This window comes from Panthera tigris, chromosome F2, assembly GCF_018350195.1.
Source record: "Panthera tigris isolate Pti1 chromosome F2, P.tigris_Pti1_mat1.1, whole genome shotgun sequence".
Lineage (NCBI taxonomy): Eukaryota > Metazoa > Chordata > Mammalia > Carnivora > Felidae > Panthera > Panthera tigris.
The window spans coordinates 5,603,026-5,618,938 of NC_056676.1; the positions used below are offsets into that span (position 1 = coordinate 5,603,026).

General features: G+C 45.4%; 1 protein-coding gene across 1 annotated transcript; it reads right to left on the bottom strand.

Annotated features, from left to right (window-relative positions):
* Positions 1 to 744: 744 nt before the first annotated feature.
* ALKAL1 (ALK and LTK ligand 1) lies at positions 745 to 15,678 on the bottom strand. The gene is made up of 6 exons (XM_042973613.1): positions 15,636 to 15,678; positions 13,804 to 14,406; positions 6,480 to 6,533; positions 4,657 to 4,737; positions 3,490 to 3,566; positions 745 to 1,256 (listed from the first exon to the last, which is right to left on the bottom strand). The coding sequence occupies exons 1-6, from the start codon at positions 15,676 to 15,678 to the stop codon at positions 1,227 to 1,229; spliced, it is 888 nt and encodes a 295-aa protein (XP_042829547.1). The 3' UTR covers positions 745 to 1,226.
* Between the last annotated feature and the right edge of the window lie 235 nt (positions 15,679 to 15,913).

Genomic DNA, 15,913 nt, shown 5'->3' on the forward strand with positions numbered 1-15,913 from the left:
ACTTGTCTTTGCCCATAAGCCAAAATAAATAACACTGAAATTGAAAATGTAGCTTCAGAATATTCCTGAAGCCAAAGGGCATTTTTGAGCTTGTTTTTCTGATGGATAAAGGAGAACGTATGTTACATACACAGACAGGATACACTCTGATATGGGAGAGACCAAACGTGGTGCACCATACAAGCATGGGCTAGTACAGGCATGCCTGTGTCCCTGACGCCCACACGACAGAGGACGAGCAGTGAGAGGCAATGACTGTGCTGGCTATGCCCTGGCAAACCACTCATGCTGTGTCTACTTTAGAAGGATGGGGGTTTTCTATCATTTTATTGCAGGGTTCTCATTTTTACACTGTTGCTTTTACATGAAGCTGTTTTAAAGTATCAGAATGCGATACAGGCTGGCTCAGTCAGGGGAGTGTGTGACTCTCGATCTCAGGGTCATGAGTTCCAGCTCCATAGTACATGTAGAGATTACTTAAATAAAATAAAATAAAATAAAAAATCCAAACAGAGCATCCAGGCAGCCCACATATTTTCCTAACTCCATAACACATAGCTCTCCTCTTTTTATTTAGGACAGCAGTACCATACGTCCAGACTTCAAAAAGACAGGAATTTTCTCAGGAGACTAGTTAGCAGTTTAGAAAATACATATTTATCCATATATACATATGTAGTAATCACATCCCAATAGTCTAACTTCCGCAACAAATAGATTCAATTCAAAGAAAAGCAACACAGATCTTTTATATTTCAGTTTTAATAGAATTCATATTTCCAATTAGTGCAATTAAAGACAAATCTGAATGGATGTATTTAAATATTATTTAAAAGAATTGTAAAAGTGGACTTCATACAGGATTATTCAAAAAAATATATTACTTAAATCATTTCTCACCAGTACTCTGAGACATAATTTATGTAATTAAATATTTAATTCATACCTATATGGAATATTAACCATATAAGAAAATAATATAATAAAAATAAAAGAATAGCATACTTTTCAATATTCTATTTAAATTGTGTGATTTAAGCATTGTTTTAAAACATTTCAAATTACTCTATACACAAAGATAAACCAAGAAAGACTTCGTTGTACAGAAGGACACAACTAATCAATTATTTCTGTAAAATCTCAGATGAGATTTTCATCTTAATACAGCAAAAAATTAGATGCTTCCCCTCTTTGTACAGTTAGTATGATTCCAGGCACTTTTTCCTTTAAGTTGCATTTATATTCTTAAGCAATGCCTATCAGGGAGAAGAAGAAAAATGTCATTTATAATCTGGTTTTTAATGTACTTAAAAATATGTATAGTTTTAATATAGTCATATTTTATTTTATTTTGCTTAAAGAATCTGCGGGCTCAATGCATAATCTAATCCTGAGAATATAGGCTAATGTGTGTGTGGAAGGGAAAAGGGTCAATCAGTACTTTTAGATACTTTCAATTACGGCTTCCCCACTAAAGTGTTAGGATATCTAAATAAACTGAAAAATGAACTTGGCATCACCTAAATAACTTATAAATATTCCTAAAACGTAGTAATCTGTAACTCTGTGTTTCTAATACCTTGTTAAATAAATAATGAGAAACACATACTCCTATAGAGGAAATCACTAAACCTCTAAACTTTACAGTTTCCAAGGGGCATATTTATCAGCTCTGTCTTCCATGAATCTCGTCTCAGGGGAAGTTAGCTGGTAGGCAATATTTTGTATTATAGCACAGTACTTGTTTTTTGAGAACTTTTGCAGTTAATATGTTGTTTTGGACTTTATGTTTATTTACTCATTCACATTAAATATGCTAAAACCAAGAAAGATAAATGTGGCTTGATTTAGGTAATTTCAACAGCTTAATGAATTTTCTTTATTTGTTCATGTTTTACATTATTCACAAGGTTTGAGATAGATTGAGAGTAATTAATTCAAGTACCTTGCCATTGAATGCTAAAATGATCTAGCTCATTTTCTTAATCTAAAAAAGAGAATTTTTAAAATTTAGCAACTAAAAATATGCAGAATTAAGAGTGCCCATTATTATTAATTTATCATCACTATTTATTTATTTAAATGTTTATTTATTTTTCAGAGAGAGACAGAGTGTGAGAGGGGGAGGGGGAGGGAGAAAGGGAAACACAGAATCCAAAGCAGGCTCAAGACTACGAGCTGTCAGCACAGAGCCCGATGCAGGGCTCGAACTCAAGAACTGCGAGATAATGATCTGAGTCAAAGTCGGAGGCTCAACAGACTGAGCCACCCAGGAGCCCCTATAATTGCTTTTTAAAGAAGAATAAAAATAGCAATGCAAGTCAGGATTGTCTTAGTAACTGGCACAACAAACCTGTGAGATGAGTTACTTGGGGTAGATTAAGTCACATAGGCCAGATGGAGATATATATATAGATACTTCTAGACTACATGTATCCCATGACTTCCATTTCTACCCTCACAAGCTATGAAACTAGTTTCTTTAAAGGGACTTGTCCGTGGTGCTGAAATACTGACCCCAGCCCCCGCCCCCTCCCCCAAACAGGTTGGCTTTGATCTGCACTGGGAAAGAATTACTGAGTAGAAAGATCTCTGCAAAAAATGAATGTCTTTCAGTCTCTTGTATACAGTCTACTTTTGTAAATATTATAATTTTCATCAGATTTATTTAGGTTATCCGAATACTTTATTACCCTAGGGCTCTTAGGGTAATTTAGCCAGAATGAAAATTCTGACTTACCATTTCAGTCTGGCAAAGTATATGCTAGAGCAGATGATGATTACATGGTTATGTTTTTGATCCCTTGCTTTTTCTTTTATTCTTCCAATACTTTCTCTCTTCTCCTTACCTATCTTGCATAAACCAAAAGTTTAGGACCCAGTGCAACTTTTATTATATCTTTTGACCAGCTGAAAAGAAAATAGAGCTTTAAATAGTTTTGTTCATCTAATGTCTACCTGCATTAAGGCTTCTGCACAAAGATAATATAACCACAAAGGTTGAAATATTTTTAAAAAATCACTCAGGGGGCACCTGGGTGGCTCAGTCGGTAAGTGTCCAACTTCAGCTTGTCATGATCTCACCGTTAATGAGTTCGAGCCCCGCGTCGGGCTCTGTGCTGACAGCTCAGAGCCTGGAGTCTGCTTCAGATTCTGAGTCTCCCTCTCTCTCTGCTCCTCCCCCACTCACACTCTGTCTCTCTCTCCAAAATAAATAAACATTAAAAAAAAAATTTAAAATCACTCAGGACTGGTAAGGCTGCCAAAAAGCTGTTTACCTTACTTAATTTAATCACTGTTGAGGGCATTTGTAATGAACTCAATAAAGCAGTCTGTGCATTTAGACCAAGCTTTAACACTAAGTAAAAAATCCACAGCTTAAGTTCATTATGTGTTGCTAACATCAGCTATCTGGCTTTTTCAATTGTTCAACATTTCTTAAGAAAGTTAGCCTGTCAAACAGAATAAGAAAAATAAATAAATACATACTCCTAGGCCAGGTCTTGTCTGTGAGCACTGGGGACTCGCTGCCAACCTTGTAAGCAATCTAGCACATCTCTTGTAATCTAGGAAAACATTTAAAGGTCAATTATGTATATAGTTACTACAAGTGTCAGGAAAACCATGTTATTATTGTCACTGATTAATAATGAGAGCTACAATTTAATAAGCACCCAACACAACAAATGTTTAACCGGGGTCTTTTCATGAATTCTCCTCCTAACACAATCAGGGAGATGTTACTGTTGTCTCACTTAAGAGTCAAAGATGAAAACCCAGCGTCCAAATGTCAAGAATCTATCTCATAACCAGCGAGCAGCCTGAGTCCAAAGAGCAAGATGTCCCCACTGTGCCGTGGGATCACTCAGTCTGCTTTGATTCCGGTGTGATTCATTTCCCCAAGTCATTGAACACAAGCAGTTTTGAAAAAAATTATAACAACTCGGACTCAACAACCTGAGTAAAATTGAATATTCCTCGAGATGGCCAATCTAGTGAAGAAGAAGCAAAATGCTTAAAATCCATTTACCTAAAAAGGGAAGTTTAGGTTCAGAAAGGAATTTAAAAACTGCTGAATTAGCTCACGTGATCATGATGTAGGCAGTTTCAATGACAGCATTTAAAATATTACGTTTGAAATGACTATTAACTTCAGTAACTTAAGTGTCCAAAAGAATTCATTAGAGCAACCCTTAAAACACTATGCTACCATTGTTGAGAACAATGGATCACTCGTTGTATAAATGATACAATATGAAACTGTTTAAAATAACTTAAGAGGAAATTCTGACTTCCCCTTCACCGTCATCCTATTTTTGTGTTTCATTTATATGACAAAGCACTTTATGCCAAGGAATTTGAAAAACGATAAAAGGTTTAAATCTCTGACAAACGTTTCATCCAGTAAGGAAATCTGGCTATTTTCAGATTTGGATCTAGTCCCAATTATGAAGTTCCGTTCCTTACGCTGTCAACGACACACACACAAACGTTACTTAAGTACTGTCAGTGTTATAAATAGCATCTCATACAATGTTTAGTCTATTTCCAGCTACAGAGAGTGGAAGTTTAAAATTACATGCATTTATTGCTGGATACAGACTTTTTCTAAAAGAAAAAAAAAACAAAAAACAAAAAACTGTCCAAACTACTTACAAGCTGGCGTTGAACAATCTCTGGTATTGTAATAGAGTCGATGGAAATGTATGCTACATTCATCTGCAAATGTGACTGGCCCTATGGGAAAAGAAAAGAACATTTATGATAAACATAGGCATGTTTTCCAAACAGATTTGCTAGCATTTATGGGTAGAGATATTACAACTGTAGCTTAACATCCTTCCATGCCCTTAAAAGAACTTGTCTGGAAGCACTTCTCCTTATCTTGGCTCTGTGGGAGGCAGTACATTGTGATCTGTGAAAAATCATCTAAATTCACTATCAATTCTCAACATTTCACGCAATGGAACCTTCAGTTTCTAAAGAACTCTTTAGAATAACTAAGAGAGAAAAGCTCTAGACAGAAAAAAAAAATTTCTAGAAAGCAAATCAAGAGGATGTGAAAAATAAAAAATAAATATCTTTGGTCCCCTCTTTCTGTTCTTCAGTTTTTTAATTTTTTTAAATACTTATTTATTTTTGAGAGAGGGAGACAGACTGTGAGCAGGGGAGGGGCAGAGAGACAGGGAGACACAGAATCTAAAGCAGGCTCCAGGCCTGAGCTGTGAGCACAGAGCCAGATGCGGGGCTCAAACTCACGGACCGGGAGATCATGACCCGAGCCAAAGTCGGATGCTTAACTGACTGAGTGCCACTCAGGCACCCCTCTTCAATTTTTTATTTAATAGGAACTAATGTTTATATGCAGAGAGCCTTATTCCATTTTCTAATTATAGTAATTTGTGTCTTATTAGTGTCAAGGACTATTGTAAAGTGAATAGGGCTTGAGACTTCCTTTTTATTGCCACAAATCCCAGACAGTCCCCACCAAAATTCACCTCTGTATCTGGAGTCTAGCGTTCTGGAAGTGGTAGAAGGACCCACAGTGGCATGAACAGAGTACCTGGACACAATACTGGGAAATTCCTTACACTTGCTGGGGCTCAGGGGGGTCTTGGCTTGATATGCAAAACCATTGTTCTGAAGTTGACTAACGAACATGGCTGCTGGCTTCGGTTAAGTGGGGAAAACTGTATCTTCCCCAGCTTATAGGCCTGAGATGTAAACCAAGGAAAGGTAGCTGGGACGATTAGGAATGGCCAGGCAAGAGGAATGGTCAGGATGGGGGTGCTTGGTTCAAAACAATTTAGTGGTTTGCTAGAAATGGAGGCACAGGATGCTTTCCAATGATCTCACAAAGTTGATATGAAGAACAAAACAATATCATGGAAGAGTATTTCATGCTTAAGGTATGGTGTACGAAAGCCCATCTTTCCCCTAGACAAAAAAACCTCTATTGCCCCCATCAGCTGGAGAGCCTGGTCTAAATTCCTTACATTCTCTTTAGGACCCTTCACAGAATGACTCTAGCCTACATTTTCAGCCATAGTTTTACCCAGTGGCCACACACGCCTTTACCTAACCATACCCCACAGTGCACCCACACCGTCTACCTGTCCTGCCCCCAAACTACCATGTTCTCAAAGAATTCCTTGTGACCAGAATGCTTCTCTCATCCAGGAAAGTACCATTCATTCCTTAGAGCCCAACGTAAATACAGTGTCGACTACAAGCCTATCCTGCTGGTTCTTGGCAAAATTACTCACTTTCTGTGTATCCCTAAAACTGTATTTACACTTCTATTGCCTACCAAGATCGGGATTATATTACCATTAATACAAGTTAATGGCATTTGTCCACTCCCTAACTGGACTGCTGAGATTCTTACAGACATTTCTCTTCAAATGCCAAGTGCCTAACACAGTAATTTGCACACAATCTTTTTATTTAATTGAGTCACTGGTAAATTTTGTGCTTACCTGTGAAATGCCTTATTATTTTGTCTTTCAAGCTCGAATCTTTTAGGAACATTTCTGCAAAGAAAAAAAAAAGTTTTAGGATTTGTGGGAGGCGTTTCCATCATGAAAAACATCCTTACAAATAGCCTATAACGACAGGCACCTGACTCATGAACTCACAGTGGGTCATGCAGCCGATTCCAAGTCTGTATCGCTAGCCCTGACGGTTCCCTGGGGGCTCCAGACCTCCCCCGGGGCTACCCGCTTGCCCCTACCACTCTATCCAGGAAACTTACAGGCCTCTCAAAAGTACACAGCCAGACCTGAACGTCTGATTTCCCTGCTGTCCCAGACTCGCATCTCCCCCACACTCCCTGGTCTCCTACCTGGCATCACTCTTTACTCTTGGCTCGGGCCAGATATCAAGAAGACATGCTTGACTTTCCTCTTTCCCTCTCTGCTATACACGATCCATTACTTGATTTCATATATTCCACCTCCAAAAATGATCTGAGACCCATACACCTGTTTCCTCTCATTACCACGAGACTGGTCCAAGCCATCATACTTTCATGACTGTACCCGGCCAACAGCCTCCTGATGGGTCTTCTCCATCCCCCAACCCACTCTCCCCATTACAGCTGGAACAAATGAACGGAAATGGGCTCCAGGCCAGGATATTCTCCCACTTAAAGGGCTTTGCACTTTAGTTTTTTTTTTTTAACTTTTATTTTAGTTATTCATTTATTTATTTATTTTGAGAGTGAGAGAAAGCGCGAGCACGGGAGGGGCAGAGAGAGAGTCAGAATCCCAAGCAGGCTCTGTGCTGCCAGTGCAGAGCCGGATGCAGGTCTGGAGCACACGAATCACGACCTGAGCCCAAGTCAGACGCTTAACCGACTGAGCCACCCAGGCGCCCCAAGGGCTTGGCACTTTAAATAAGTGAAAATAAAAACTCAAAGTGCATCCCACCCTTCACCTTGTATTCCCTATAAATACACCGCCCAGACAATGCTATTTATAAAAACAGTTGGGGGAGTATGCGCCACTCTTCTAGAGGAAAAGAAAACCGACACGTTAAAAAATCTTGAACCTGATGTTTGTTGGCAGTGGCAGATTTAAACCTTCAATGTTCTTATAACTGAGTCCTGTGGGCGTCGAACATCAAATGAGTCTAATATCAGGGGGCGCGAATGCTTGTCACCTCCCTATAAGTGAGTCGGAACGACCACGCTGATTTGTGTGGCCTTGTTGAGACAGGCACTGTAAAACGAAGACTCGGGAATTCTAATGCCCTTTACATCCTACAGTTAATGAGGGCTGTGAGAGCCCCTCCTTGCCTGGGCGGCTCCCTGCTCCCCGCAGCCCTGTGTAAGCCCAGAACAGCATTGTCAGGGCGGTAGGCTTGAGGCTGGATTGGAGCTCCCCTCCCCCTGACAACAAACATCTACACTTTATGACCGATCCAAACTAATCCAGAAAAACAAAGCAACCCTGATGATGTAAATATCTCTTTATATAAATATCTCGGTTGTCTCATCCATTAGAGTCCAGCTTGAACATGGGTCCTTCCTCCATATCTCTCTGCAACCTCTCAGCCAATTGCTGAGCCAATTGGCTCCTGTGGTGTCAATACTCCACGTTTTATCTGGCAAAGCAGCTCCCCTGGCCCTTTCTGAAAGCTGAGCTGGCAGAATGCAGAAAGACCACTTTGGCGAAAGCGTGTTCGAAGATCAGAGTAAGTCTAGTTCCAAACGTATTTTCCACTATAATTTTAGTATTTAGACCTGGCACGACGGTGACATTCGGGTTTAAAATACATTTTAATTTTTTTTAAGTTTACTTATTTTTGAGAGAGAGAGACAGAGTGCCAGTGGGGGAGGGGCAGAGAGAGGGGGAGACACAGAATCCGAAGCAGGCTGCAGGCTCCGAGCTGTCGGCACGGGGCTGGAACCCACGGACCACGAGATCATGACCTGAGCCGAAGTCAGACGCTCAACCGACTGAGCCACCCAGGCGCCCCGGAAAGGTACACATTTTAAATAAATTACCCCCTCTTGTACACCCCCACTGCACAATTTCTAACTTCTATAAAGGAAATTGTCACATTCCGATTAGCATAATAGTGAACTGTGGACATGTCTGGCTCCAAGCAATATTGTGGGCTCTTATGTTTGTAAGTTTATTTATTTATTTTGAGAGAAAGACGGAGAGGGCAAGCAGGGGAGGGGCAGAGAGAGAGAGAGAGAGAATCCCAAGTAGGCTCTGCACTGTCAGCGTGGAGCCAGACGCAGGGCTCAAACCCACAAACTGTGAGATCATGACCTGAGCAGAAACCAAGAGTCAGACCCTTAAGTGACTGAACCACCCAGGCACCCCTATTTTGTACCTATGTCTAATGATATAATATATAATTATGAAAAACAATTATGAGAAGTTTAACCAATACAAATGCCTATGTCAAAAATCAATGCATTACTGGATTATGTGAAACACTGAATAAAAACTTGTGGTTGGTATATTTATTTGCACCCCCCACGGGCAGCACACATCAGTCTCACTAGGCCCACCTTCAAGACACTAAGTGATGTCTGTTGCCTAAACTGACCCTGTTATCAGCGCCAGTAAAGAAAAGGCCCAAAGCAAGGAAGAGGGTGGAAACCAAGAGTCAGACACTGGACCAACCCAGCCACCCATGCGCCCTCGTGGGCTTCTTAAGGAAAGGGACGATGTCTTGTTCATGTGTTATCACCTGCAGGATGTACAATAGTGCCTTGCGGACGGAACATCTAGGAAATGTTTAAGGAATTAAAAGCTGAGAGGATGACCCCTCGAGGAGGTTGTTACCTTTGGAATGAAAACAATCAATGCTTTGCTTGAGCTCAGACAGGTCACCAAGAGAAACCATACTTTTAATACACTGGAATTGTCATTTCAAAGTACAAACATAACATAGGAACACATAGCAGGTTGACTTAAAGGAAACAGAGAAGTGATCATTAAGTTGACACCCCAAGTGATAAGCGAGAGATGTCTAGGTAAGAAGCGACGGGACGAACGCCCCAGAACAACAACAAAGAAAGGAGATCTCCAGTAAGATGAAGACTGACAGGTGTCTCCTAGCCGACGAGCGGAGCCCAGGGGAGCGGTGGGCAGGAACAGAGAACGGAGGGCCAGCCAGCACCCGGGCAAAGGTGGTGAAAAAGGGGAAATCATGCCTTTCCAGTTCCTGTATTTCTGAGGCTTTAACATCTGAAGCCTTGCTGGCCCCGGAGAGATGGCCCCTCTCGGAGCTGGCCAGCGATTCCTGGAGAAAGGAAAGCCCGAGCACACCTTTCATCTGCAAACCAACCAATCCACAGCCCAGGCCCCTACTACCTGCCTCATCCAGTCCTCACACTCAAGGCCAATATTCCCCCGCCCTCATTCCCCAGGGCCAGGAACCAAACAGGTACATACCGCCCTACACTCCGGAGCCCGCCGAAATCATTTCAACTGGCCGGTCCTAAGCCAGCTCACCTTGCCCCTCCTGAAGAAACCACCCCACTCCCGACCAAACCTGGTGCTTCCCCGTCTGACCCTAGGGGCCTGCTGTGACCCGGTTTCTAGGGAACTGTGAGCAAAACTTCTTCCTTCACGACAGTCATTTCCAGGTCTTGCCATGCCCGACTGAAAACAAATCCCGCGTACATCTCAAAACACGAGCAGTGGTGGATACAGGCATACCTTGAAAATATTCCAGGTTCGGTTTCAGACCACCCCAGTAAAGCAAGCCAAGTTAATCTCTGCCTTCCCAGTGCCTACGAAGGTTATGTTTATATTATACTGTAGTCTGTTAAGCGTGCGATAGCATTACGTCTCTTTTTTTTTTTAAAGTACATCTTGGGGCGCCTGGGTGGCTCTGTCGGTTAAGCGTTCGACTTCAGCTCAGGTCATGATCTCACAGTTCGTGAGTTCGAGCCCCGCGTTGGGCTCTGTGCTGACAGCTCAGAGTCTGGAGCCTGCTTTGGATTCTGCATCTCCCTCCTCCCCTGCTTATGTGCACTCTCTCTCTCTCTCTCAAAAATAGATAAACATAAAACAAATTTTTTTGTAATAAATAAAAATTTAAAAAGTACATACCTTAGGGGTACCTAGGTGGCTCAGTCGATTGAGCATCTAACTCCTAGTTTCGGCTCAGGCTATGATCTCAAGGTTCTTGAGTTTGAGCCCCACCTCGGACTCTGTACTGGTGATGATGTGGGCCTGCTTAGGATTCTTTCTCTCTCCTTCTCTGCCCCTGCCCCATGCTTGCTCTCTCTCTCTCTCTCTCTCTCTCTCTCAAAATAAATAAACTTTTTTAAAAAAGTAGATATCTTGGGGCGCCTGGGTGGCTCAGTCGGTTAAACATCCAACTTTGGCTCAGATCATGATTTCATGGTCTGGGGGTTCGAGCCCCATGTCGGGCTCTGTGCTGACAGTTCAGAGCCTGGAGCCTGTTTCGGATTCTGTGTCTCCCTCTCTCTCTGCCCCTCCCCTGTTCATGCTCTGTCTCTCTCTGTCTCAAAAATAAGTAAACTTTTTAAAAAAGTACATATCTTGGGGCGCCTGGGTGGCTCAGTCGATTAAACATCCAACTTCAGCTCGGGTCATGATCTCACAGTTGGTGGGTTTGAGCCCGATAGTATTTTGTCCACGGCAGAACTCCTTTGAAAACTGGATTCAATTTTCTCAAATCCTGCCACTGCTCTATCAGCAAAGTGTATGTAATATTCTGAATCCGTGACTGTCAGTTCAACAGAATTCACAGCATCTTCATCAGGAGGAGTAGGTTCCGTCCTAAGAAACTACTTTTCTTGGCTCATCCGTGCGAAGCAGCTCCTGATCCATAAAAGTCTGATCGTGACGTGGCAGCAATCCCGTCACGTGTTCAGGCTCCACTTCTGGCTCTAGTTCTCGTGCTGTTTCCATCACACCTGCACTTGCTTCCTCCCTGAAGTCCGCAACCCCGTAATGTCATCCATGAGGGTTGGAAGCAACTGCTCCCAAAACACTTGTCCCTAGTGATATTTTGACCTCTTCCCATGCGTCACGAATGTTCTTAATGGCATCTAGAACGGTGAGTCCTTTCCAGAAAGGTTTCCGATATGCTCACCCAGATCCATCACAGGAGTCACTGTTTGGCAGCTATGGTCTTGTGAAATGTACTGCTTAAATGATAAGCCTTGAAAGTCCAAATTACTTCTTGACCCATGGGCTGCGGAACGGATGTTGTGTTAGCAGACATGCTAACGACATTAATGTCATTCTACGTCTCCATCAGAGCTCTTGGGTGACCAGGTGCATTGTCAATGAGCGGTAATATCTTGAAAGGAAATCTTTTTTCTGAGCAGTAAGGAGATCTCAGCAATGGGCTTAAAATATTCGGCAAACCAGGTTGTAAAAAGATGTGCTGTCATCCAGGCTTTGTTCCATTTGTAGAACACAGGCACAGGAGATTTAGCATAACTCTTAAGGGCCCTAGGATTTGTGGAATAGTAAATGAGCGCTGGCTTCCATTTAGAGTCACCAGCTGCATTAGCCCTAACCAGAGAATCAGCCTGTCCTTTGAAGCTCTGAAGGCAGACGTTGACTCCTCTCCAGCTATGAAAGTCCTAGATGGCATCTCCTTCCAATAGAAGGCTGTTTCATCTGTATGGAAGTTCCGTTGTTTAGTGTAGCGACTTACATTAATGATCTCAGCTACACCTCCTGGATAACTGGCCAAAGCTTCTACATCAGCCCTTGCTACTCAGCTTTGCACTTTTTTATTATGCCGACGGCTTCTCTCCTTGAGCCTCAGGAGCCAACCTCTGCCCGCCTCCAACTTTTCTTCTGCGGTCTCTCAGCGTCCGTGGAATCGAAGAGAGTTCGGGACCTTGTTCCGGTTTAGGCTTTGGCTTAAGGGAATCTCGTGGCTGGTCTGATCTTCTCTCCAGGTCATTGAAACTTTCCCCATGTCAGCAATAAGGCTGTTTTGCTTTCGTATCATTTATGCGTTCGCTGGAGTAACACTTGTCATTTCCTTCAAGAACTTCTCCTTGGCATTCGCAACTTGGCTAAGTGTTTGGTGCCACAGGCCGAGCTTTGGGTCTGTCTTGCCTTCCTCACCAAGCTGAAGAGTTTCCAGCTTTTGATTGAGAGACATGTGACACTCCTTTCACTTGAACACTAAGAGGCCACGGCAGGATTATTAATTGGCCTAATTTCCAATACTGTAGTGTCTGGGGAATGGGGACACCCGAGGAGAGGGGCCAGCAGTGGTCTCATAAGCGGCCCCTCCCCACTGCTCTGGCCTCACGTAGCCTTGCCTTACTTCCGTTGTCACCACACTGTCTCCTGGCCTCCCCACCCCCCCCCCACCCGTGTCCCCCAGGGGCTGAGGTAGAGCTGGGCTGCGGGAAGCGGCCAAAACAATGTTTCCCCAGAGTGGGCTCCTTCAAAACCAGTTCTGTGAGCTGCAAATAAAGAATAAATGCTAGATTTTGAAAAGAGAGAGAAAGAGAGAGAGAGAGAGAGAGAGAGGGCAAGAGAGCAGGGGAGGAGCAGAGAAAGAGGGAGAGAATCCCGAGCGGACTCCGAGCTGTCAGCGGCTAGCCTGAGGAGGGGCTCGATCTTACAACCACAAGATCATGACCTGAGCTCAAGTTATGAGCCAGAGGCACAACGGACTGAGCCAGTAGGCGCCCCCATCCTGGACTTCTGTACCTTGGGGACTCTCGTGACCTCTATCTGTGTTGACTAGTTTTTTCCCCCTCCTTCCTTCATCCCCTCCCTGGACGTCTAAGTAGCCAGAGATCTGAGTTTCCAGTGCTGATTTGGGAGCCTGGCCTCGGGAAGGTGCGAGTTAACGACAGCCACCTCGGCCGGCTCAAAACTGCGTGTGCCTCAAGCATTCCCGGAGGCCAGCTAGAAGAGGGAAGCAAAGCGGGGCTCCCCGAGCCCGGTCAGGCTGTGTCTGCGTGTTCAGGCAGGGTTCTTGCTCAGTTCTCAAAGCCGGGTCAGACCCAGGAGGAGGGGCTTCCAGGGCGGGAACCGTGCGCCAGGCCCGGGTCCGCGGAGGCCCACCCGCGGGGTTTCGGCCGCTGCACCTGCCTCCGGAAAGGGCCTCCCTCGCCGGGTCACGCCGGTTCCTTCGAGAGACGGGGTTTTTTGCTACTTAAGTCTCGACAAGGCGAAGTCTAATAAACTTACCTGCTTCCTTGAGAACCAGTCATGTGCAGAGACGGTCCGGTCCCTGCCCTGCTGAACTCCGGTGTCCCGGAGCGGGCAGCCCCCGAGCACCCAGGGTCAGAGCGCACGTCCGGCCGCGACGGGGACCGCTTACCTGTGCTCCGGGTGGCCCTGGCCGCGGGGAGAAACGGCCACGGCTGGGGTTCCTGGTCCGTGGCACGGGCTCCTCCGCGACCCTGGGGCCTCGCCTGGGCCCCGGGCAGGGACAACGCCAGCGCGAGCAGGAGGAGCAGGGGCAGCAGGGCGCCAGGCTTAGCGGGCCGCATGTCTGCGCGCCGGGACGTCCCGAGGGGCGGGTCCCGAGGCAGGTGTGTGCGCGCCGGGAGCCGGGGTGTCCGCGACCCTGGGCGGGGGCGGCGTCCAGCTGGGGCCGCGTGGGAACTCGGCCTGCGGGAGCCGACACCTGTGCGCCTCCGGGTCGTGGGACGGGGACGCGGGGCGGGGCGGAGGCTGGGGGGTGCGCAGGATGGTCCCAGGGGACGAGGGCGAGTCCCGGCGCACTCCGCGACAGACGCGAGCCTCGGACTCGGCTGGTCTTCGCGACCTCGGACACCGGGTCTCGGCTCACGGAACCCGCAACTTCCACGTCGGGACGCGGCCGCCCGGGGCTGCGGGGTGCGGGGTGCACGGGGCGCCAGAGGCCGGCAGTGCCTGGAGGTGCGACCCAGCCGGTGCAGGAGGCGCGACCTGCCGGGGGCTGCCCGGCCCGGGCGCTAAGTATCCTCCGGGCGGCTGCGGGGGCGGGGCCGCCACCTGGGAGGGCGGCGCCGGGCCCGCCCACCGCCCACGCCCGGCAGCCCCGGCTCCCCGCGGGGGTTCCCCCAGGACTCCCGGCTGGAGTGCTCCCACGGACGAGGTCATCGGGGTTTACCCGCGAGCGCAAGGCCGCAGCCGGCTCGATTTTTTTTTTCTTTTTTTTTTAAGATCGAGAACTCTCCAAATGTTTCGTCCGATGCCAACAATACAGAGACGAGATTGAGTCCACCCGCTCTGATTAAAGTGGGCATCTCTGATCAAACTGTGCCGTGAAAATAATCCCAAGGGCGAGCCAACAATTTTTCTAGACCTGGTATTAACAACCCGTCCCGGGAGCTGGGGCAACATAGCAGGCTCTTCAAGAGCCCTGCAAATGGAATTTTACAGAGAAGGATGTTATACAGGTGAATCGCTTTACTATTGTTAAGCCTAAGAACCCGGTATTCCCGAAGAAAGCATAATGGCAGAGGAGAACGTCTTCCACCATGGGAGACACAGAAAAGCAACCTTGGGAAAAGTACACCGAAAGAGACTCAGATGGCCCTAGTTAGGTGGAATAAGTTCTTCCTTACAGCTTTTCCAGGTGAAACGAGAAATCACTGGGCGCTCAGGGACATTGAGAAGCATTTCAAAATTTTACTATGCTAGGGAGTTAGCCACCACTATGAAAAGCAGGAAAGATACAAGGTGAAGAAACGCTAGTGGACTTGATGCAGAAATAACCGTGAGAAATGGACTCGAAATCAACTAGCAGGGAGAGGAAGAAACCAAACAAACCTGGAAGCTAGATTATTGCTCAACGTATACTAACACTACAGGAAGTCACCAGTCTGATGAACTTTTCAGAGCCTGACGCTTGGAGCTCAACTTTTTGCTCAGTCCTTAGCCCTGTGACCTCGAGCAAACTGTTTCGCCTCCATTTTCTCTCTGACAAAGTGAAGAGATTGAACTCTCAGGGGTTCTCAGACTGCAAGTAGCATGTGGAAGGAGCATCCGCTGTATGCCTGTGAAGACTGCAGTTCTGGTACCCCCAGGGCTCACGGTTCCACCTCCGAGGTGCCCAGTGAATCTGCGTTTTCAAGGACTCTGGCGAAACCCACTTTTATTCATTCATCGAAAATCATCTGAATGCAGACTCTAGGCCAGGCACAGTGGAAACACTGAAGCTACCTGCGTGGGCAAAATACACAACCTCGTTGTCTTTGCGAAACATCTAGCCTCATGTTTCTGGTTCCCTAAAGTAATGGTTTCATCGTAGACTATCAGGTTGTGTATAGCTAAATTAAATTATCACTTGTTTTTTCTTGAGTTTACTGTTTATCCTTGACTATTTCTTCTTACTGCCCCAGTTTATGCTACTTGCCTACCTCTTGCTAATTAGTTCGGAAGCAGCTTTAAGTGTTCATGTAGATATTATCTCAGTAACATATGGTAACTTTTTAAAAAAA